At 41.5% G+C, this 24,659-nt stretch overlaps 1 protein-coding gene across 3 annotated transcripts in view; it reads right to left on the bottom strand.

Moving 5' to 3' along the window:
• Positions 1-24,659, bottom strand: part of THSD7B (thrombospondin type 1 domain containing 7B) — a 298,099-nt gene that overhangs the window by 226,900 nt on the left and 46,540 nt on the right. For all 3 annotated transcript variants that reach the window (XM_021399126.1, XM_021399127.1, XM_021399128.1), the window contains exons 2-3: positions 20,063-20,151; positions 18,229-18,402 (exon numbers count right to left, since the gene is read on the bottom strand). In XM_021399126.1, the coding sequence (XP_021254801.1) occupies positions 18,229-18,367 (139 nt within the window). In that variant the 5' untranslated portion in view covers positions 18,368-18,402; positions 20,063-20,151. The remainder of the gene's footprint in view (positions 1-18,228; positions 18,403-20,062; positions 20,152-24,659) is intronic.

The raw sequence follows: 24,659 nt of genomic DNA, 5'->3' as shown, positions 1-24,659 counted from the left end.
GGAGTTCATGAGAGCTGCTAAGATGGAGGCACCACCTCCAGCTCAGAACTTCAGACAGCCAGAAATAGAAGGCGTTGCAAGCAAGTCTCTAAGCTTGTCCTTTTCTCACAGAATGTGCCAAAAAAGGCAGCACAGCAGTGTTGAAGACAATGCTGTGGGCTAAATGGGGCTGCAGGGATGCTCACTGCGGCTGTTTTCATGGTCATCGTTACGGAAAGTGGAAAGCAAGGTCTGCAGGAGGTCAGTCAGAGATATACATTTATTCTCACGGACATCATATTCTGGCCTTACATCAGAGAAGAAATTACTAGGAAGCATTTATCTGATTAATGTTTCCAAGCAATCAGCCTGTCCACCGGGACATCACCCGCTAGAAGTTGTGTCTGGATTTGTGGTGTTCATCATTTTTTTCCGCAGACCTCACCAAAAGTCAGGGGAAATTCCTGCTGACTCAGCTGCTGGATCAGACACAGAGCTTCCACAAAAAGGAGTGTGTATACAGCTGAGGAGAGGAAAAACTATTCAAGTTCTGATCAAGTGAGATTCCAGCTCGGCTGCTGACCTTAGTTGCTAAGGGAGAACAAAGAACAAAACAGCGATAGGCATCAGGAAGAAAAACATGAATGAAGGCAAAAACTAAGCAAATCTCATTCACAAGTAACATCTTTTATAATAGCTTCGTACCTAAGGCTTGATGTCTTGTTGTTCCTTTTACCGTCAGCAGAGCTCTCTTGTAATTACTTAGTCAAAGGAACCTTGTTTTTTAACAAAGTTCAAATCAAACTTTCCTCAAGAAACTACATGCAAATGATAGTTACGCAGCTGGACACTTTTGATACAACTGGGTATCCAAATTCTAAGCCTTTTAGAACATCACAGTAAGCCAAGGAGGCAACCAGGAGCATCTCTCCAGCTGACATTCCCAGCAGGGATACAAGAAGTAACCAGGCACTAAGTACTATATACACAGCACCCACGAGACACAAAACTTAATCCACGGAAATCTCTCATTTCACAGTTTTGTTTTTCAACTGCTAAGGAAATGCTAAAGAAACAAAAAAAAAATAGAAAGTAGAAGGGAGCGTAGACGGAACTATAACTGGATGGTACACCAGTGGGAGCAGAAACCACTCAGCTTTCTGAGGGCACAAAAAGGGCTTGGTACTTGACTTGCATTAACTTTTGATGCAAGTCAGATACCCAATTATCCTCTGTGCTTTTGAAAAATCCACCCTCATCTCTGATCTTTATATTTCCCTAAGAGTTGACATCTATTAAAACATCATTAGTTATGCAGTCAAAACAGCATAACACTTCAAAAAACTCACTGCTAGTCACAGTTAATTCCCTGTAAAATCTCTCTAAAAAACACTCAATAATTGGAGTCAATACATCTTCTATACATTTTAGCTTTGGGTATTTAATGGAAGAGCTTTGGCTATTGGTATTTGCTTCAGAAGGAATGAAAGAAAACCAACACAGAAGCAGCCTACGCTTTACAAATGATCATGACTTAATTACACAAGTTATAATTAATAGGACTAAAGGCCCTGCCAACTCAAAAATGCAAGCTCTGTTCTTTAAAAGGCACTCTCAAAACAAGTTTGAGTCGCAGTCAAATAGAACAAAGAATTTTTACAAGAAATGTAAGTGGTCACTGTGAAGAAAAAGCTAGAAAGGAGCACAGACTTGTTCAAAAAGACTGAAGAAATCAACAACTGCAGAATATAACACAGAAAAAAATAAAAATGAATATAGATCCTATTACATGTCATTGTTTTCCCCACCTGCCTTCCTGAAAAGCTACACGAGAATCTTAGTTTGAGAACTAAATGGTGACCATACATTTTCTCTCTCATTCGGCCCCCTGAAGGAAATTAAAGGGCATTTAAGAACTCACTAGGGAGAAAAGGATGGCACATTTTAGAAAGAATAGAACAACTTTGCTGGAAAAATTAACGAATTTAAGTAAGCCTAACCCCTCGATAAATACGCAAAAGTACATTAAGATTCTGGGCAGCTAATGCATTTTAATAAAAAGTTTATTACTTCTTCGATTAAGAAGCATATGTTAGAATAAACATCAGAGGCCTGACAAAACTGTTAAACCACATTCATTCAGCCATTTTTCCCCCAGCACTGACAGGCAGAACAAGGCAGGCTGCAACCAGGAGGATGCTTGCTGCAACAGCAGCTGTTAGCATCTTGGATTGTTACACAGGATTTCCTTGTTATTTTTCTGCCATCAAGCCTCTTTTTCTGCAATTCCACTAAGATTGGTGTGTGTTGTGTAGTTTACTCAGAGTTTAACTCCCTGCTGACTGCTTCAAATAACTGCATTTGTTGCCCAAGTTATAAATTTAGAGAAATGGGAGAAAAACTTAGGAAAGTACAACTGCAAGGACAGCGTGACAGCTACACTCTTTTTACTGACGACCCTGTACATGGTGACACACTGCCCAACACCCTTCTTCCTATGCCAGCAGGCCCCTGGGTGCAGTACATCCTACATGACCACCAACCTGCATTTTTGCCATTCTTCCTCTTTCCCTACTTCCACAAAGTTTCAGGAGGACAACGGGAAGATCCAGGCAAGACCAGACGGGAAGCAGGGATGGGGTTAGCATTACAGGGACAGAGGAGAGAAAAGAGTGCAGCTCTTAAATCCTACTGTTTTGTGTATCATCACATGCAGGGAAACCCAGGTACCACCTGTCACCTGTCATTACTTAGCAGTGCCCCTCAAAGGGGCCAGGGCAGGCGCCTGGGAGAGATCTCTCCTGGAAAAGAGCTTCATAGAGGAGTCTGCATGCTTGAGACAGCAGAGCCCGATCTGGATGGAGAGAAGCTAACTAGCACAAGATATTCCCTGGAAGGTAAATGTATTTATTCATTCTACAGCCTTTCTACCTTATGTTAAATTTATGAGCTTTTATGTTCTATTTTCAGCTTTCAGATCAGAAAACCACAGTCATGACACAGAAGGAAAAACCCCATAAAGTCAAAAAGCACGAGAAGAGATTCGACTGCCTCCTCCTAATTCCTTTCTTCTTTCCAGGATAAGTCTCTGACCCAGGCTCACAGCCTGGCAGCAGGGGCTGGGGAACAACCCCCTCCCCAAAGTGCTGCTTCTGGAGCTGCACCCTCCATCCCACATGCACTGCTGCCTTCCGTAAGGGCTTGCACCAGCTCTGCTGGATCCACGCCCAGGAGCACACGACAGCAAACACTTCACAGATGAAAATTCAAAACTTGAAGTCTAAACTTCATCATCACTGCCACAGTTTTATCGTAAGCAGCTGTGATACTTGGAGTGACTTCATAAGCCCATAGCCAAAGCCATGCAAATTTTAAGAAAATCTACTTCTCCACGTTTCTTTTACATATGAAGAGAATTTTATGTAGAGAATATATATTTCAATTAGTTTTAAGGAAGAAACAGAGAAAGAGTCTCAATGCTTAATTTTAATGCCACAAAGCAAATGGGCAAGAATAATTATTTCAGGGAGCTCTTCAGAAGCTTCACTTCCACTCTTGGAGGGAATGGGGTTGGTGACCCTGAAACTTGGAACAGGAGTTCTTCTAGTTAATTTCTCTAGTTCATTTTTTTTTTTTTTTGCCTTCTCCCTGGGTGAGGCACGTTGCCTCTCGGTGCTGCGTGCAGGCATAGCTTTGCCAAAGGATGCTCACCCTGGTGCCCAGCAGAGCCAACTGCAGCAGGACTGAGAGCACCCAGAAGCTCCATCCAGTGGAGGGAGGTCCTTGTTACCATGAAGCAACAGCTTGGTGCCTGAGTGTGTTTAGCTCTTCGGGCATCATCCAGCACCACAGCCCATCACTGCGAGACAAGCAGTCCTCCAGTTTGGCAGAGCAGACAGAGCCTTCACTTTTCCCCAGAGACTCCGGTCTCACAGCTTCCACACCTTAAATAATGCACAGGAGCTGCTCAGATGGGAGCTTCAGCTGGGGAAACAGATGATACTGAAACAAGACCTGCTCCAATCTGTTCACTCACCACTGCTCAGAAAGCAGGGAAGGTGAGCAGGTCGCCCAGTGGGTCGCAGCCCTAGGCTGCAGGGGACTTCCAGCCCCAAACAGCTGTTAGCTGCTGTTCACTGTATTCAGCACAACACAGTGCAGGTCGCTGGTGCACCACACAGGCTTCAGATCATCAATTTTTGCTCTAAAACCAAGCAACAGACTTCCCAAATGACAGCACACACCCTCTGCAGATGACAGTACAGCCCATCACTGTGTATGCTATCAAATATTTGAGAAAGAAATAGTAGCATGCTCTTAAAATAAGGTCAAATATTTACCAATCGGTAACAGCATTTCTGCAGGTACAGAGGGGTGACCAGGAGCCCAACTTTAAGCGCATCGAGAAGAGACTCTGGGCTCAGAGCAGCATTAGTGCTGCTCAGCTCCCCTGAAAGAGTCTGGGAGAAGTGCGTTAATCCATCCCCAGCTCAGCTTACTTCCATATTCCATGCTGCAAACCTTTCTAAAAGCTGATCCACGGACAGACCATCGCTGGGCTGGGATGCGCAGCAAGGAGCAGGGCAGATGGCGAGGGGTGGCAGCAGCCTCGCTGCTCTGATTCAATCCATCACGGTGCTGTCAGGGCCCCGCCACGTGCCTTTCACTTACGCACTCGTTTGGTTCATGCAAGGCATCCGGAAAAAGCCCACTGAACAAGATGTACAGCCTGTATTTACTACTCGACCCTGCCAGCATTCCTGGTTTTTGAACAAGCTTGGAGAAATAAATCTGCTCTTGGCTGAGAGCACTTCAGCCTGGTTTTCCATTCTACTTGGGCAGCCACCAGAACTTTTCAAAAAAAACAGTATTTAATGAAAACAAACAGATGCATAACTGCCGAGTGCCACCACAAGATTGCTGACACGTGTCATCACCAAGTTTTAATAGAAAAACTAAAAACAAATTGAGAGTTACGGCAGGAAGTGCTGCAGAAGCTGCCACAAACAGTCTCCTGAGTGGACAGGAGCTCCTGCCCGTGAAGAAAACAGTGCCCATGCAAGGGCTGCACGCACACAGCTCTGTGTGCCACCCTCATGGGCTCATGCTCCCCTATCACCCAGGGGATGATAGGGATACACAACTCCTCTTACAGATCTGCTGCAGGATTTGTCACCTCTCAGAGGGATGATTCAGCAGAAAACCCTTAAAAAAATATCTTTCTGTTCTTAAGCACATCAGCTATCAGAATCAACTCACGCAGTGGGGAGTGCACCTCTTCCCTGGGGGGGGGGGCACAGCCCCTCCTGGCAGCAGCTTGGTGCTACCTCAAGGAACTCGATTCTCATGGGCTCCTTCTGGCCATTTCAGCAGGAAAAGCCTTCCTTAGAAAAAAGAACAGGAAAAACTTACAGCACACCCAGTAACAGAAGCAGTACAGTCACAGACCTGCAGCGCATGGTGAGAGGCAGCTCCTTGAGTTGTCACTGAGACCCTGGAGCGTGGCAAAAGAAGGGCAGTGAAGCTGAGAAGGGTCTGGAGCGCAACTCTTATGGGCAGCAGCTGAAAACAACTGGGATTGTTATCAACTGAGGCAGCTTCTCCAGAGATAATTCCACTTACAGCAGGTGCTGCTCACGCAAACAAAGACATAAAGGAGAAGAATTCGGAAAGCTACAGCAGAGATGTAGGAAAGATCACAGACACCAGATCCTTTTGCCCAGCCACATTTGTGCTTCAAAATACCCGCATCAACATTACGACTCCTATTTCTAAGGATAAAGCAGAATAAAATGATCAATGGGTTTTCCCCCTACTTTCCATAGAAAAGAAAAGCAAAGAGCCTGTCTGAACTTTCCTTCCTTCCTTAATGAAACTCCTATTGATTTTTCATCCTTGTGAATCATTGCCTTGGAGCAATTTCTTTCAGCTGCAGGTTCTCACATTTAATATGTATGCACGCTTAAGGAAAAATTTATCAATAGAGTCTCCAGATAGAAACTAAAAGGGTTTTATGAGAAAGCTATGAAATTTTACATATAGTATTTACCATTAGAATTAAGGAGGAAAAAAAAAAAGGCAAGTCTAGACTTATCCATGACACTAGCAGTCACCAGTCCCACACAGCACCCTGTGTCACCTCAGCGCAGCTGTCAGTGCTTCAGGACAACAGATGTCAGATGGAATGCACTTACGTTGATCAAAAAGTAAAAATACAAAACACTACCAGAACAAAAATTCATTCAGATACCGGGGCTTTCCACATGTTAACATAAGCAAGCAGAGCAGAGTACACATACACATGTCTACAGGACATCAAACCCAATATGGGCCCACTAAGCCAGGCCAGGATTAAAAACAGTCCATCAGCAACAAATGGACAGCTTTAGCTGCACCAAAACCAAAGACATAAAAAGAAACAAATCTCCACTAACTTATTCTTAAAAAATAACATGTTATTTTATAGTTATACTCCTAACTTACACTTAGTCATAATCTCCCAGTTGCTTCCATCTCTGTGTACACGGGAGAAAACTAAGTGTTATGGACTTTTTTAATTGCCATTCATGGGAAATTTGCTAATTTTGCTAGTCAATGAAGGAATTTATGGACCAGTGGGGAGCACACAAGACACAGTAATTCAACTAACAGTAAAGCAAGCTTGTATCTGAGCAAAGAAGATATCCTTTTACTTTTAAGTCTGCACTTTGCAATTAATACTATCTAAATGGCACCATCCACATTTGGAAAGGATTGGTTAAAATTGGTGCCAGAAGACCTAGAAACAAGGATCTTACCCTAAGTATCCTGGCTTGTACCTGGGGAAAAAGAAAAAAAAAACAGTCCCTATAAAACTTACACTTTTAAACTTACACTTTTACAAGAAAATCTGAATCAAGTCTTTCATTTCATCAACCACAGGGTTGTCCTTCTCCTTGAGAGGTGAAGCAGGAAGAAAGCTTACCAGAAATTTACCCTTTTCCATTTTCTTGTGTGTTTTTGCTGAAGTCACTTATTAATGTCATAGTGACTTTAACTCATTGTCCGAATGGGCCCTTACCCATTTCTCAAATGACTTAAGGAATGAATTAGGCAGTGTTAACTAGCTCATATCAATTAACATCCACTGGCAGTGGTATTTACTAGACATCAGCAATGCACAGCACATGCGGCTGAGATCAAAGCAGTGGAGGAGAGAAACCTTCCCTGGTCACGGGGATCGGACCGAGGAGGACAGGGTTGTGTACTGAAGTGCGTAGAATGTAAGAATGTCAAGCTTGTGTGCTCAAGGGTGAGAAAAGGTAAGGGAATTTTTTAAACTATCACAAAATAGCCAAAGCTGAAATAGCAAGATTACAAGAACATTTATAAAATCCTACATGATGCAAACATGAAAAGATCGCTCAGTTCCAAGATAACTGAGTAATGTAACCTTTCAAAGCAACAACAAAAAGCAATTAAGACCATGCCTGGAATTGAAAATGATCGATTATTACTATTAATATTGGAACTGAAGTTGACTGCAATGCTTTTCATGTAATTGCTTTATTGAATGCTGCATAGCTTTATTTAGAAATATATTCAGAACACTGCAAGTTCACGATTTCTTCAGTTCCTGATGCACTAAGACGCACAAGCACGTAGTTCTGAAAGATTTATCCCAAAGACACCTTACTAAACAGCGTATCCTAAGGTTAGCTCCTGACCTTTCAGTTAATGTCTACGAGGAATCTTCTGCCTGCAGAATAATGTAGCAGATTTGAGTACCAGCGACTTCACATCCTCTGCACCTGCTCACCATTTTATTCCATAAACTGGTATCAAAATGCCTTAAATCTGATTTGGGGCCCTGTGCGCTGTAATAATTAAATCATTCTGAAGACTCTAGAAGCTGGCTTATCTATTTAAGAGGGAAAAAAAAAAAAATCAATCAAGGACAAGTAAATCACAGTGAAAAAGAGTAACTACTTTTAAAAAAATCCCAAGTTCATACAAATTTTAAAATATCTGAAGGCAAAGAAGGAATTTTCTTGTTGTTTTTTTCATTTCTGCTTATATTCTCAAAACAGTCTTCAATATCTAAATGAAACTTACAGAAGTACATTTTTCCACCTGCTTCTAGCCTCTCTGATCTATTATCCCCTGGTGTCACTCACCCACACACTCTGCTTTTCGAAGAGAAACCTAGCAAAGGTCAGCAGTCAATTAGCCATCAATCCCCAAGAAGAGAGTGAAAACTGTGAGCAGCCTGAACTCCCATTACTAAACCATGTAACATGCTGGAAAGCTCGTAACAAAAAGCATAAAATAGTTTACAGTGTTATGAACGTACGTACAGTGTTACTCTTAAAGCCTAAGTATGAAAAATATCAAAGAAGGTGTGTAATACCAAGCTTTATCACCAATTGCACACATATATTGACTTAACGACGACATGCTCACTTATCTACAAAGCAAAAATTGGTTTTAAGTAAGGTACTTTGCAAGACCTCAGGGCACAGTAACATTACTGTCATCATTTACGTCAGCTTCTCTGTCTCTCATTCCATCCTCCCTCAGTCTCTTCAAAATGTTGGAGCTAAGTTGCTATTTTTGCTACTACAAGGGTGTCCTTGCTCATACAGCAACACAGTTACACACAGAGGACCTATAAACAGGCAAAAAATAACATATAAACAAACACACATGTAGGCACTAGCACATAAGCAGTATACTTAACACACCCTATAGCTTTCATTTCAGTGCCAAGTGTACAAGGGTATACTTAGCTTTCAGAAACGGATTAGTTGAACTGAAAATACTGAAAGCTTACGTACAAATTCTTTTCAATACAGAGCTACAAACATTTTCAGGTAACTCATTTTTAGTTTGAATTCTTTGTTAGTTTTTTAATACGAGCAAAAATATTAAGGGAATAGTAGTGCTTATATGAAGCTTTAAATATCTTATGTGCACATTTAATAAAAGGACTTCTGAAAAGTTCCCCGTGCTTTATCACTACAGCCTCCTCTTACTCCTTGTCTGTGACATGACTCAGATTCTGCAGTCCACTAAGCAGCTGCTTCAAAAACATGCAGCTAATACATGTATTAGAGTCTAATAAAAGTACAGAAATATTGCTCCTATATGTAGTGCTTCCATTGCAAAGCTTGGTAAGATTTTCAATAGCTAGAAACAAGTGCTTATTTTGCTAAAAGCAGCTGGGTGATACAAAGCAGTTTAACTAATGGGTCAAAAGCTCTTAAAGATGTACAGAGTTTATTCTTGTCTTCAGCAGCATCAAACCTGTGAAGTTTATGGTTATAAATGTCACACCATGGAAAAGTAAAAACACGTCTCACACATTGGAGGATAATTTCAAACTATTGATATTTGAAGGTCTTTGGGTCTCAGGGGCGACGGAATAAACCCCGAAGAACACAAATCAGTGAAAAAGTTCAAATGATAGTGCAATAAAAATCAGATCTGCTGTATCCCTGTATTTAATCACATGGCCAGCACCATCAACTATACTTTATACTTGTATTGACCTATTCTGTAGGTCAACAAAGACCCAATAAAGACTTATTGAAGTATCTACTTGACAAACTGAATTGTTTTATTATTTCTTTAAGTATACTGAACACTTGATACTTTAAAGTCAGCATTTTTCAGTAAGTCATAAGCTGTGAACTATTGTTGCAAATAACACATGGGAAGATTGTTAAACTTGCTGTTGATTCTGCCCAGGAATCTCAATAGTTTTGTTACCATTTCACCCTGCCCAGGGGATGAGCACCACACTGCACGTGTTGGCCGCTGTCCCTTCCCAAAGCCTTGCACTGGAAGTTCTACAGCACTGCTTCATACAGAGACACAAAAAGCTTCCAACGCAAGATACTGCGGAACGCAGCAAGCAAAGAAACGTACATAGTGAGTGGGCAAAAGCAAGCAGCAAATACATTGGCTAGATAAATAATGTGGTTTGGCTGGTCCTTTCCTCAGGAGCAGCTGGCTACCACGCCGTGCGAGCAGCAGCAACGCGGGCTCAGCGTTGGAGGCGTTCACCCGCTCCTCTTTGAACATATGCCCTTTCAAGTGAAATTAATCAATCTCTTTATCACTCCTGCAGCATCTGGAGCCATAATCATTACCCAACTGCTGAGAAAGAAATGAAACCACTAATCGCACGGGGAGCTGGGTTTGGTGTTCAGAGCAGGGAAGTTTTTAAGTTCTAATTCAAAAAGCCATTTTTCATGGCCAGCCTTCCAGGACATGCCACACGCAAACATCTGCAACCGTCCACTACGTATCCTCCAGCACACAGAACCAATATATTTAGAGCTGCGATAATGAGGTTTTCACATACTTTTCCCAATTCAGCTGCATAACCCTAAATCACTGTTATACTCAGAAGTGACACGGAGATGCAGTTAACAGCAAACTCCACAAGGTCTCTAGAAGAAGGAAGCGTAGAAGCCCACAGAGTGGGGCACACCAGGCCACGCACTCAGCAAAAGGACCAGACACCACCTATGGACTTGCACACCCCGCTCCCAACGACCCCAGCAGGAATTTTCAGTGCAAGCTAAAGCCAGTATATTTGAGATTCCATCAAGCAAGCACTTCAACATAACTATCAACCAGCTAAGGGTGATCAGAATAAGCCCTGTGAACGCTGCGTCAACAATCTGGATTACAATAAAACGTCTCTCACCCCTTCTAACTCTCCCACTTCATCTTCCTGACTCATGCTTCTCACGTTTTTTTGAAGAGAAAAGAAATAAAAAGACAGTGTTGATGACAGTAGGGCTATTCCCATACATATCAGAGAAAAAAATCCAGGGAATTACAGTCATGAATGGGCAGACTACCCAAAACTTGTGCCCCTAGAAATAGCCAGCTGTACCACCTGCTTAGGGATCTCTAGTAGAAACCTCAGCTTTTCTGTACTACTTAGGTTATGTTCATCCACTACATACTGAATTAGCTCAATGAAGTGGCTAGGTAAAACTCTTTCTGCAACTTAAAAATACTTAAAACGTTAAAATAAAAAATAAAAGATAAGCACACCATGGGGTTCTGAACCCTGGCAGCAGAATAACTAAGTTTAGTATCCCATTGAAACAAGCTAAAAATGTAAGCATCCTTTTTTAATGTTCCGTCTATATGTAACAACAGAAATCTTTCTAACAGCTGCATTCAATTAAAAAAATATTAACCCCAAGGAAAAAGTACAAAAACATCTCCATCTGTTTTTCTTGCCACTCACTGTGCTTCTTTTGTGAGTGAAATATGTACAACAATACAATCCAGCAAAGTTGAATGAAAAATACTACAATTCTGATAATAAGCTATCCTTTTGCTTCTAAATGAACAATTTAAAAGAAACCACTTTTGCAGATTTTCCCCTGCGACCCACAGCTCTGTTCCCATAGTAACTACTGAGGAAAGAAAAGGATAAGACGCCTAACTTATACTTTTCCCAATACCAACAAAAAACAGGGAAAAAGCACCTTATTCTCAAAAACTATTATTCTCAGGAAGGGAAGAGGGACATTAAAAGATTAGTGTGAATCTCCTGTGTAATCTAGTTTAAACCACCACCTACTGCACATTTGATTTTGGTTAGACACAGATATTTGTTAAAGCATGTGGTTTTCGCGTAGGAAACTACTGAAATATGAGGGACGCTCCAAAAGTAATGCCTCCTATTTTGTGACGTTGGCCCACAACATCAGAGGCAGATGATGGTGGTACGGCAGTAGAGGCTGAGCCTTCCCATCAATATTCCTTGACATTTTGTCACCACGTGACAGATGGCAGTGAGAGAATGGTGTCCGACATGGAAGCGCGTATGGAGCAAAGGTGTGTCACTGAATTCCTCCATGCAGAAAAAAATGGAGACCATTAACATTCATTGACACTTGCTGAATGTTGATGGAGACCAAACAGAGGATGTGAGCACAGTGAGGGGTGGGTGATATGTTTCAGCAGTAGCAACAGAGATACGAAAGACAAGTCATATTCCAAAGGGCCATGCACTGCTGTCACGTCACAAAATGAAGAGTGCCTCCATCAGCTCATCTGCATGAATCATTGGATTATGACCAGGGAACCATGTACAGAGCTGAAGATCAGCTTCAATGCATTTGAAACAACAGTGGCAACATTGGAATATCACAGTGTTTGTGTCAGGTAGGTCACACAAGAACAGAAAGAACACTGTACACAAGTTTGTCATGACCTACTGAACCCGAAAGTGACAGTTTCCTGGATCACATCATTACCAATGACGAGACATGGTGCCAGCACTACAAGCTGGACTCAAAACAGCAGTCCATACAGTTGCAATACGTGAATTCCCCACGGAAGAAAAAGTTTAAGACACAGCTCCCAGTGGGTAAAGTGGTATGTACTGTCTTTTGGTATAAGAAAGAGGTGATTTTTCTGGATTCCCTGGAATCCAGACCAGGAACTTTGACAGCTACATCACAAAACCAACTAAGCTGAAAGCTTGAACATCCAGAGTCAGGCCTGTGAAGAAGACAACCTTTATCTTGCAACACGATAACACCAGGCCCCATACCAGTTTGAAGACCACAGAGCACATTGCCACTCTTGAGTGGACTATCCTCCCACACTCACCATACACTCCAGATTTGGTGCTTTCTGACTTCCATCTGTTCAGATCAATGAAGGATGGGCAGCATGGACCACATTTTCCCAGCAACAATACCGTAACAGCAGCTGTGAAACAGTGGGTCACCTCTGTTCGTGCAGATTTTTACAAGCGTGGCATGCAGGCTCCATGCAAATAAATAGGAGACGTTACATTCTGAGTGACCCATGTAGTTTAGCAAGCCTGGCAATCAGAAAGTTACCAGACATGCTGTAAAAGCTTACATTTGAACCCAGCAACAGCAGCCATCCATCTGGGTCGCTGCACAGTGCTCATCTCACAGAGCAGCTACCACATTGCAGATTTTCTCCAACAGTACGAAGTGTTAATTTTAACAGATGTTTCGGTTTCAGTTTAATTCCTCCCTACCTCAACTTCTTAATTTGACTGACACTTCACACTTCCCATATCACTTGCAATGTGCATTTTTCTAGAATTACAGAAGTGAGAGCCTCTTTTGCTCAGCAGTGCCACCAGGAACACTTTGCTGGTGGCTGACTTCCTGCAGATGGGCTTCCAGCATAGGAGGATCATCTTCAGGAGAGATCCAGCTCTTTTCAGGGCCTTTGTCCATTTCTCTGGCAAACACACCACTATTTACTGCCTGAAGACACAAGGTCTGCAACAGTTCTAAAATGTGTCATCCACATAAATATTTATACCATCATTGCAAAGTTTATAGAGGAAGGCAATAAGATGCATCCATAGCCCCGAGACCAGCTGGATTTAGCTGCTGAAGAAATGCCAGGTGAGAACACCACGGAAATAAGGGTGAGGGGACGTAGCAGAACAGTATGCGATGAAATTTAGATGTGCATGGAAGTAAATGAGTAAGAAAAAGAATAATGAGGACATAAATCTAAGAATTTAGCAATATGAAAATATTACATTCCTCTTTAAGGAAATACAACATTAGTTTTCTGCCATCCTTAAAGCCTCTGAAGTATCAGTGACAGAGATCAGCCAGCACATTACGTTTTGCTGTAAGTGAAATTTTGCAAAACAGCTTTATTTACAAAGTTTCAACCATCATCGACTTTAGAACGTTTTGCACTTCTAATTAAAATTGCAAAATGTCAACGGGTGAAGTCTCACCTGAGATTTGATATAATTCTAAGCAAAACATTATGAGAAAATTAGTTTGACAAACCAGCTCAAAGACAAGATGACTAATAGCAGGAGTCCAGAATAGCTTGATATCTTTAGTTTGCAAATACATTAGGAGCAACTATCATTAAGAAGAGTTACTTCAATTATGATCTGTCTCAAGTACAAAGGTAGAAACGGATCATGAATAAAGTTAAGGATAAAATTAATAAAGCGTATCATTTTAGGGCAATTTTTCAATTACCCAATTTATGGCAACAAGCCGACAAGTTTTATAATTGAACTTGATATAATAATTGCTGCTGTTGAGATGACATGATTGTAATCTATAACCAAGGTGGATTGCTGCTGTCCTAAGCTGCGTGAATAGTCAAGAATTTTAGAATCTTTCAAGATTTGGTCAAACTGAGACTAAATTTCCAATTCTTCCACTGGGAAAAAAATGCCATTTATTACAGTTCTATCTTTTAACCTCTTTTCAATAGCTTTAAGATCCACTGTCCTTTGAAGATATGAACTCCCTTTAACATTTTGTGCATGTAGGTAAAAGTTTGCCTTTTAACATGCAAGGTCAAAGGCACTACCAAACCAGTGCTTGGCATTCTTAAAATTAAGATCTTGAGAAAGGGCATTTTATGGCAGCATTATCTGAGAACAGAGAACAAAAGATTCTTTTCATCTCCGTCCTAAGTGGCTCACCCACCTACACCGAGTTCAAAGGTTCCTCCACATTAGAAGATTGTTCTCTGAAAAGTTCATTTCATATCTTTCCCATTAAGGATTGCTTCAGAAGAAAGTCTAATGATCAAAACCCATTTGCTAGCCCTATTTTTAGAAGCACTTTCAGGTATAGGTAATAACTCTCAAGTGAAGAAAGTCTTTTGTGCTCACCTGGGGCAATACAACATGCAGCTCCCCGCACCTATCTCCCAGAAGCCCACAAACACCAAAAGATTAATGGTTTCATCCTCAGGTGAAATCTCTCTGCTATGATCAGTACAAACTCATTTCCCAATCTGATGTCTCACTTTCATTGCTCTCCCATTCATAACAGGGAGCATGTCCCTGCTGGGCTAAATCCCCATTGGGATTCATTCTGCATAGGTAATTATTCATGGCGAAGACACTGGGACACATCTGGGTTTCTAGCAGTGCTCTTCCTCCTTCCACAGCACACAGAGTATGACTTCCATTTTTACCTTAGAGAACATTTTCCCTAAAAATCTAAACGCTACCATCCTACAAAACCATTTCTGCTAATATTTCAGGGGAAACAACACATGCACCGCAACTGGTGTGTAGATTTACGGAGGAAGTGAAGACATTGGTAGTGACGGCGAGTCTGCAAGCTGCCAACACATGAGCTGCAGGCATCTCTGGCAACAGCATTTTGAAATCCTAATTACCAGCCCTGTTTCCGTGAGGCACCCGAATTATTCTAGACTAAACTCAGACGTTAGAGCTTATCTGTGTTCAAGAAACTTTTAGATATAGCGTTGAGAGACGTGGTTTAGTGGGGTTATTGGTGGTAGGCGGATGGTTGGACTGGGTGATCTTGTAGGTCTTTTCCAACCTAGCTAATTCTATGATTCTATACTCGTAGAGCTCCTCAAAAAAAAAAAAAGGAAAACAACCAAAAAAAAAAAAACCAACAGAAGTCACGTTGTGGATTCATATGTATGTCAGTATTCCATCCAGAGTTTTAAAAGTCAATTCCAGACATTTTAGGACCAATTCAAGAACTGAATAAAATTAACTTCGTGAAATATGCTAATTGCTAATTTGGTATCCCATTAAACAATATTAATTTACAAGGATTTTAAATCCAATTAAATTTTCTCAAGATTATATCACTAAAACTGCTTTGTTAGTTAACAAGCATCAGAAAATTATCCGCTATTTAAGGTAGTTGAGTCATTTAATTGGTATATTTATTGCTTTCATGGTTAGGCTGGGAGTCACAAAATCAGTATCTGACAAGAAATGTCTTGAAACCAAGAGACAGCATAGAGATGTTTAGATATACTATTATTTCATCTCTAGAAACCAAAAGCTAAAAATAACTGGTTCTAAGACAGGCCACAGAGAAGGAAAATGCACACTACCAAGTTCCTAAACTTTAAAAGATACTGAGCCTGAGCTTCTGTTTTGCTTCCTGTACGTGCAGTGATTTCAATACAATTGCTTTCACCTATACCAAGACCATCAACCCTAGCATGAAAATGTATGAGTCTTCATTAGAGGCACCCAAGGATTTAGGTAAAAAAAGGACTGGTTTATGAACTTCAGCTCTAATACAGTGCCTTTTTCTTTCTTTTTTTTTTTTAAATATAGTACATATAAACTCATTCCTGAGGTAAAAGCTTTCAGTACCATGATCTCCACAACTTGTAAATTAACTTGCCATACTTGCAAAACACAACTGAAGATTTTAAAACAAAACAGTTCATCTCTTTTCCCCTTAGGGATTGCTCATTAGAACCTTTCATTTAAAAAAAGACAGCAGCTGCAGGTTTGCTTGCTATCAGAAAGAATCTGCTCAGTTTTGACATTAACATTACTCAGTTTAAGGTGCACTGTGCTGTGCTTTTATTTTACTTCATTTTTAAAACACTGAGCACACAAGCCCTCACAAACTAGAGTATTATTTTTTTCTATTATATACACCACAGATCTCATTAGGCCAAGAACTTGATTGTCTAAATCACAGGGTTCTTTTATTAGCAATATCCTGCTGTAACAGGCTTTGTTAACCTCTCTGACTCTGGATCCAATCCATTAAAGTTACTCTCCTGATCTTCCCAAAACACTTCCTTACAAATTTTTGAAAGGAAAATATATCTTTACAATTAACTCTACCTAGGGGGAAAAAAAAAGAAAAAATCAAGTCTAAAAACAACACCATACTACACACACACATAACATAAGCGTGTATTTTCATTCTGAAAACATTTCACACAAAGAAGTTTTCTACCTCTAACCATTCACAGTGAGATAAAGCACAGCAAAATGCCGATAGGATTTAAGCCTTATAAATTTACTCTGGAGATCTCCAATATTTCTGCTTCCCTGTGGGACCATGATAACCAACACAATTTTCTTCTGGACCAGGAACATTCACCACGAGCTCAGAGCACAGAGTCCATGCAAACTTGTGCCACTGCCTGCTTGCAGCTTTAACTACTGCTGCCTCAGTCTTTGAAGTACCTATAACACTTTACTGTCAGCTGTAACCATCAGCTCAAGTTAAATTTGACTCACAGTGCACGCCTCTAAATGGTGATGGTACAAAACAATTCAGAACCAAAGTAAAACCGCACTGAAGAAATTTCATTGTTTTATGAAAACAACTCTGCCTTTCAAAGTTTGTTCAGAAATCACACATGTGATACAGAATCTGAGGAAGATGGTTTATATTGTTGGTTGTTTCCTCTTCATTTTACATACAAGACAACGGGAAAAAAAAATTCTTCAAAAACATAGAATGAGATTGTACTCAAGCAGGACTTAATTGGTGGCCAGGAAAGCTTTGATCCAACCAGAAGCACAGAACTATCCCAGAATAATCACTTCATTATGCAGCTAATTAATCTCTTAGCTTATATAGAACTTTAATTTACAGAACAACAATTAAAAATACCTCTTTAAAAAAAAGAGGAAAATTACTTTTCCCATCAAGTTTAACCGCTCTGTTGCTCAGTCATAAAAGGCCAAATCTCAAAAGCATCCAGGGCATTGAAGCCCCTGGTTCAGCTGTGTATTTCTGATGGATACTTTCTCTGACTAAATATTTATTGAATTCACCAATGTTTCCATTTCGTTGAACATTCTTTATTGCTTTGTCGTGCTACAAAACAATGTGTCATGCTTAGCTTTATGCATTTCTATCATCCCATCTCTTATTTGCCTTCTCCCTATCACCCGATCACAATTATCAGTGTGTTCACAAAGCTTTCCAAAGGTCTCACCTGCCTGATTTTGAACACCAAAGCACTGTGTGTATCCAATCTGACTTACAGAGCTAATTCCCTACATCTACCAACAGATGTTCATTCTGAATAGATGAATCAAAAACTTCTGAACCAGTTCATTCTGAAAGACGCCGCTGTGCCTTTTTCATTCAAAAAGCAAAAAATGGTCAAATATTTCAAAGGAAACAGCATTCAGACAACGCTATCAGTATCAAGCAAAAGTATCAAGCATTAAGGAATCCAGAATTGTATTCCAGTGCCCCTCAGGTTTAAAAAAAAAAAAAAAAAAAGGGAACAAATAAAAAAAAAGAAACAGCATTCAGACAAAAATATTTGTATCAAGCAAAAGTATCAAGCATTAAGGAATCCAGAATTGTATTCCAGTGCCCCTCAGGTTTAAAAAAAAAAAAAAAAAAAAGGGAAGACAGACCTGAAGAGCATGGAGGAAGGACACTCCATTCTCCAACTCAGGAAATACCTAGTAGGTAAACCAACACATCTCTTCCCTACCTGTTTTCCAGACAAACTGGTGACCTCTCCTGGCTTCCAGATCAGCTGCTTGCAACATCAAGAAAACAAAAAAAACGAAAGACTTCCCCAGGCTCTGCCATGTCCAACGAGGAGAAACCCAGTTCTGTTGCAGAAGCATAATTCAGATAATTCAGTCTCTTGTCTTCTTCAGTCCTAAAATTAACAAATAGGAAAAAAAAAGTTGCTAAATGTCCTTAAGAATTTAAGAAGTCTGCCAATGCAAATAAATGGCAAGGAATCTGGTAACAGTCTGACACTACAGACTCCGTGTCCTACGTTTTAAGGTCACTGACAGCTGAAACACAGACCTGAAATTAGGTTAGCTTCACATTGTGTATTAACACAAGAGACACAAAAGTAACACGCAAAACTCAGCAGGGAAGAGAGATGTTGCTTATCACTCCTGATGGACTAGCCTGGAAGACAAGCTGATATTATTCAGGCATTTCTCTGCAATTTGGGCCTTGCGTTTGAGACCCTGATCTTTGAGCTCCAGAGCAACAACCAGATACTCTGGAGGTTCCTCTGATGAAGCCCTCCATCACTTCAGGTGAACAGAAGAGCCATGCTGCAACTGAGACAGGAATGTACCAAGTCCCGTAGCTGGAGTGGCTTCACATTGCATAATTCATTAAAATAATCACTGTACTACATCAGAAGCAATGAAGAATGCCTCTGGATCTCATACAAAGCAGGAGCCCAACTTCTAAATGTCTGCTTCAGTGACCATCCAAATTGCTTACATATATTGAAAAAGCTCCAAAGCATGAGAGAATACGAGAAGCACACAAATCCCACAACCTCTCATTCAACATCCAACATTTCTCTCACGCCACAAAAAGAGCAACTAGGCACTTACTTAGGTAAATATTTTGTTTTGCATAACTTTGGAGGGATTCTGGATTAATCCACATTCACATGGGAAGAGTTCTGACACCCCAAAAAAATGCTGGCCCATGCTACATGCCACATTAAACAAGAGCAAGTTTCTGGAGTAAATCTAAGCCAATTTTTTCTTATGTAACACTTTCTGTATTTATATAGTGCTTAAATTCTTAATATATTTTTACTTGTAATTGATTTGTCCTACTTTCACAGGTAAAAATGTCACATCTGTATTGGAGGAAACAGAGAGATAACACCTGTCTTCAAGATTGGTCTTCACTACCATAATCTTGGTGATTTCCATTAAAATTATCGGTTATTAGAAGTTTAGTCCAGAAAATTCCATTATGTTCCTAACCTTTTGAAAAGCAACATTGTCATAATGCATAATACACAGCATTGTTCTTGATAAGAAACTGAAGATAAACCCAAAAATAGTACATTCTGAATAGACTGTCATTTCAAGCTGCATTTAAATTACTTTGAAACAGTTTCTATCACGATAAATTCATGCAATTAAATATAATCAGGTATTGACTAACTACAGTGGAGGATACAATGTTCTGTTACCTGGTTTAGTTCATTCTTGCATTTCAGATGAACAGCAAACAGTGAGGCCTGAAAGCCCATCAAGTTGACCAAATACAAGAACTCAGGCAACATTAACAGGCCTATTGCATTTCTAACGTCTTCTACATTAATTCAGCATTTCACATTAGATTTAGAATGCAACCCACAGAGTCCCAACACAGACCACAGGTGGCTTCATGCAAAGCCCATAAACCCTGAGAATCCTTCAGAATTGAAATGCAGAAGGCTCATTGCTCAATGGAACAACGTTACCCCAGTGCCAGTACAGCAGAAAAGTCCTAGAGAGAGAGGTCCTCACGCATCCTACAGTTATTTTCCCATCCAGACAGGTGCTCACCTCACACAGAAGAGCTGAGGAGGAGCAACTCCCCCAGTGCCATCAGCATTGCAGTCAGCATGTACGGCAGTCAGAACACGGTCACCGACCTGTCAAGGGAAAGGGAAGGAATAAGTGACACTGGCTCCAACACAGTTCACACCCAAAAACGCGATACAAGCACAGAAGTTATTCAGATGCACAGATTTAAGTACTGGAGCAGAGCCAGCCCCCAGCCCTGTGCAGACCATGCTCATCTGAATTTGCTGGGCAGCGTTCCAGTTGCTGAAGAATGCAATAAAAAAAACAACCGCATCCTGAACAGTCAGGGCAACAAACAGGCAAGTGCAAGGAAACTTCCCCCAGCAGCTGACAACAATGCCGAGGTTTTTAAGGAAGCACAAGTAGTGCTAATCAGCTGCTCCCTAAACACACTGTCATCTTCTCAGCATTCAAAGGGACAGCAAGCCCCAGTAAATACCTAAGAGCAGCAAACTCCTGCCCGAAACAAGGGGTTTCACATATGCTCATTCTTCGAGGAAGCCTACAAAGATAACTGGCTGCTGCTCCCCACGGAGCAAGAACAGAGATGACATTAAGTCTGAAAAAACAGAAATAAATTAGACACCACGCGACTGATTCTAATCTCTCCTACCCCAGCAGGGCTGAACAGAGCCCACTGATTTACACCACAGTAAGCACAATGAAGATTTTCTGCATAGCTAGGTTCACATAACACAATTTGGAACAGTGGCTGCTCTGTCCTGATACGATAAAAAAATATTGCACAGGCAACATATGCTATCTACAGAGACATGAATAAGTTACATTACGAAGGCCACCAAGACTTCACATCAAATTTAGTCACAGTATATCTCAGCTCCCACATGTGCCAGCATGGTCAGCTTTAACTGGCAAATATAGAGGAAAAAAAAAAAAACAGGAAAGGGAAAAAACCTGAAACTTACATTTTAAAGACCGACTCTACTGAGTCCTCTCGTGATTAAATTCGTGCAACTGCTGAAATATGTTTGAGATGTGTTTCACCACAAAACACATAGTGCTTCTCCACAGCTGATTACCGAGGTGTATTCACATCCTAGCACTCTGGCCAAGCGCCTGTCTGCACTAATAGACTCTCACAAAACTAAATAATGAGCTATTGTTTTTTTTCCTGTGTGTGTTTGGAGGGTTGGACACAAGCATCCCTTTCGTTTTGTTTGGTTTGTATGGAATCATGCTCAGAAACACTCAGATAAAGCAGATTAGGTGTAATGGCTGAAAGGGACTTCTAGAGATCATCTAGTCCAACCCCCCTGCTGCTGAAGCAGGTTCCTACAGTAGGTTGCACAGGCAGGCATCCAGACAGGTCTTAAACACCTCCAGAGAAGGAGACTCCACAACCTCTCTGGGCAGCCTGTTACACACCAGTGAAGTATCCTAGCCTGATCCCTGCTTAGCTGGGGATGGAAGAAAGCTCTGCACAGCTGCTCCTGCTTCCCAGCCGCTGTCAGACAGCCGCCAGCTCTGGAAAGTGCTAGGAGGCAGATGACTCCAAGTCAGACTGCCAGCCTCATTCTTAGCCCCCCATCCACACACGCTGCACTGTGGAGCAGGGAGCAGTTGCGTTCCTGCAGCTTCCACGGCACAGACGTTTCTTCAAGCACCCTGCAGCATTTCAGTGATTTCAGAAAATGCAGTCTGGCTCTGCTCTAACGTGGACTTGCACAGTATTTGTAACTGAACTTAGAAAACGATCAACCTGAACTGATCCAAACCAAAGATGCGATTTCAGCCTTGTCGTACACCAATTAAATTCCCCGTGTTCGCTGGGAGCCGTGACCTCCCCCCACCACAGGTAAACCTGACCTACTTATATTTGTCTGAGATGGAAATGCTTACACGGACACCTGGGTGGCACTCTCCATTTAAAACATACCATGCAATTAGAATCATCCCAAACACTAAGCAGCAGCACCAACAGAAAAAACTGCAGCCCTTCTAGCTGGCTATAAATCATTTAGTAGATGTCTAGCACAAAGATAAGCATCATTAATCATGCATAAATTTTCTTAACGTCAACATAAGCAGTAATTACATAACCATTTTCCTAGCACGCACAGCACAAACCCACTCCTTGTGATATCCCTAGGTAATGTGGACGTTTCCATTGTACTCTGTATCCACAGATACCAGTAAAATCTGCCTTGCTTTGCGGGAAAGCTGCTATCCATAAAGCTAACTGTTCTGTCCCGAACTAGCAGAAAGCCGGGCTGCAGCAGCAAAGGCAGAGCATCAGTCTCATTTAGTGAAGCACTGGGACAGGTTGCCCAGAGGGGTGGTGGATGCCCCATCCCTGGAGACACTCAAGCTCAGGCTGGACAGGGCTCTGAGCACCTGATCGAGCTGCGGGTGCCCCTGTTCACACCAGAGAGTTTGGAGCAGACAGCCTTAAAGGACCCTTCCAACTCCAATGATTCTATGATTGCTGGATAGACACTGCCATGCTGATGCTACTTCTCCAGGTACTGAGCTTAACAAAGTGAAAACACCTTCACAGGTGCACACAAAGCAGGAACAGATGCTAAGGCACAAGTGCACATATGCATATGACACAGGTGTAGGTGCATGTTCTCCAATTTATTTTTTTTTTTTAAATGATGAACAGAGTTATTTTAAGTTGCTTTTATTTCCACCTAGAAAACAAGCATTACGTGACTTTGCATATACAGGAACAGTTGCTTGATTTGCTGCATCTCTCCTTCATCATCTACAAACCTCAGCTAAGAACATTTAGTCTTATTCCAGGAGGATGTCAGACAACCCTGGATATAAACATACTGTGTGAATGAGCTAAACTTTTGTCCCATGCAATCAACCAACAAGAATCAAAATATTAAACCCCATAATTCCTTGGTAGTTTGCTACAGTAACTGTAAGGTTGAATAATGCCTGAAATAACCCCTGGTGCTAACACAGCAGCACATGGAAGAGGACCATAAGCAAGCAGCAGACAAGCTGAGGAGCCTCCTCCTGCCCCAGGCAGCCTCATGGTCCAGCTGGTCCCTGGAACAATTTTTCTTGACATCCAATTATGAAAGCCTTCATAGGTAGGCCCTGTCTTTATCAGCTGTATTCAACAGCCCAGGTATTTTGGTGACCTCCAAAGTCAAATTGCACAAATCTTAATTATTTCATCTTTTTTCTTCTATTCAGCTACATCTGTTTCTTGCCTCAAAGCTACAGAAGATCCTGGGGATTGAAAGCAAGAGTATGAAATTCCCATACTGCCGATGAGTTGCTTCTTAACTTGCACTGATTTGTTTGGGGGTAAAACCCAGGAACCCTAAGTTTTCCTACTTTAGCTTTCATCTATCCCAAAAATGCAATAAAAGCAGGTTTGAATTTAGAAGTTTAATTATAAACTTAGCCAAGTGGATTATAATGAAAAATGTTCCAGCAAGGGAGCTCAAACTGATGCATTATGACTACATTAAAGAAAACACCAGAGAATAGACTTTCCATCAGTAGAATGACTTTAATTAAAACACTGATAGAGCAGAACTGTGCTGTGAAATGGCACTTGGGCTGCATCTCGTTCAGGCTAAGCGCTCCCAGCGTACTCTACGGAAACTCACTCGACTCTCAGTACCAAAACATATATGATTTCACTTTGCTGAGGAACTCAGTTCAGAAGGCCAGTTCCGTGCAGCTGAAGCAGAACTGGCCTCACTTTCACGCAGACATAGAATCACGGAATCTTTTGAGATGGAAGGGACCTTTAATGCTCACCTGGTCCAACTCTCATGCAGCAAGCAGAGCCACCTACAGCCAGACCTGGTTGCTCAGAGCTTGGTCCTGCCTGACCTTGAACGTCCCCAGGGATGGGGCATCCACCATCCATACATGCAATGTGCATGGCTTGCACTGTTTTCAGAGCTGAGGATGTGAAGCTCCACCAGGTGCCCAGAGATGTCCAGCAGTACCCTGACATTTCCTTCCCCAGAAACCAGTCACCACGAGACCCAACACGTGTCCAAATGTTAGCCAATGGTATTTAACTACTCAATGGTATTTAACTGCCGCAGACCTTTTGGTGCTCTACTCATCCTGTCTTAGCGCTCAAAGTGCGCTCATTTACCTTCACAAATGTTCTTCAAACTATTATCATACTCCTCACAGCAGGAACAAGCACAGAGCAATTAAGATCAAAATGCTCAGGACTGTCAATAGGTTTCTCTTGTGAACTCAGGCATTGATTTCTTTCTGAGAAGCAGAACACAGAAAGTGCCCAATAACTTTTCAGCAACCTTTTCACGCTGCTTGTGCACTGTCACATGTTTAACTAAATAACAAGAACGGCTGCAGCAAGTCAAAGCAAACTTCTGCAAAGGCACAGATCCTGCCTCTGACAAGCAGCTGATGCCAAACGCCCAGGGTGCAAAGGAACAGAGCGTGCACAAATAACACTTCTTGCTATACGTGCCCCGTCACCAGCAATTTGCTGCTTCCACACCTCCTGAGCCAGCCCAAGGAGATCTTTGCATCTGACAGCCCTCAGCGGACACTTCTCCTGCAAACATATGGCACCAGCCCCAAACCTGCAGAAGCTTTTAGC

This window comes from Numida meleagris, chromosome 5, assembly GCF_002078875.1.
Source record: "Numida meleagris isolate 19003 breed g44 Domestic line chromosome 5, NumMel1.0, whole genome shotgun sequence".
Classification (NCBI taxonomy): Eukaryota; Metazoa; Chordata; class Aves; order Galliformes; family Numididae; genus Numida; species Numida meleagris.
Note: the sequence above shows the minus strand (reverse complement) of the source record. Positions and strands in the feature narration are given on the sequence as shown.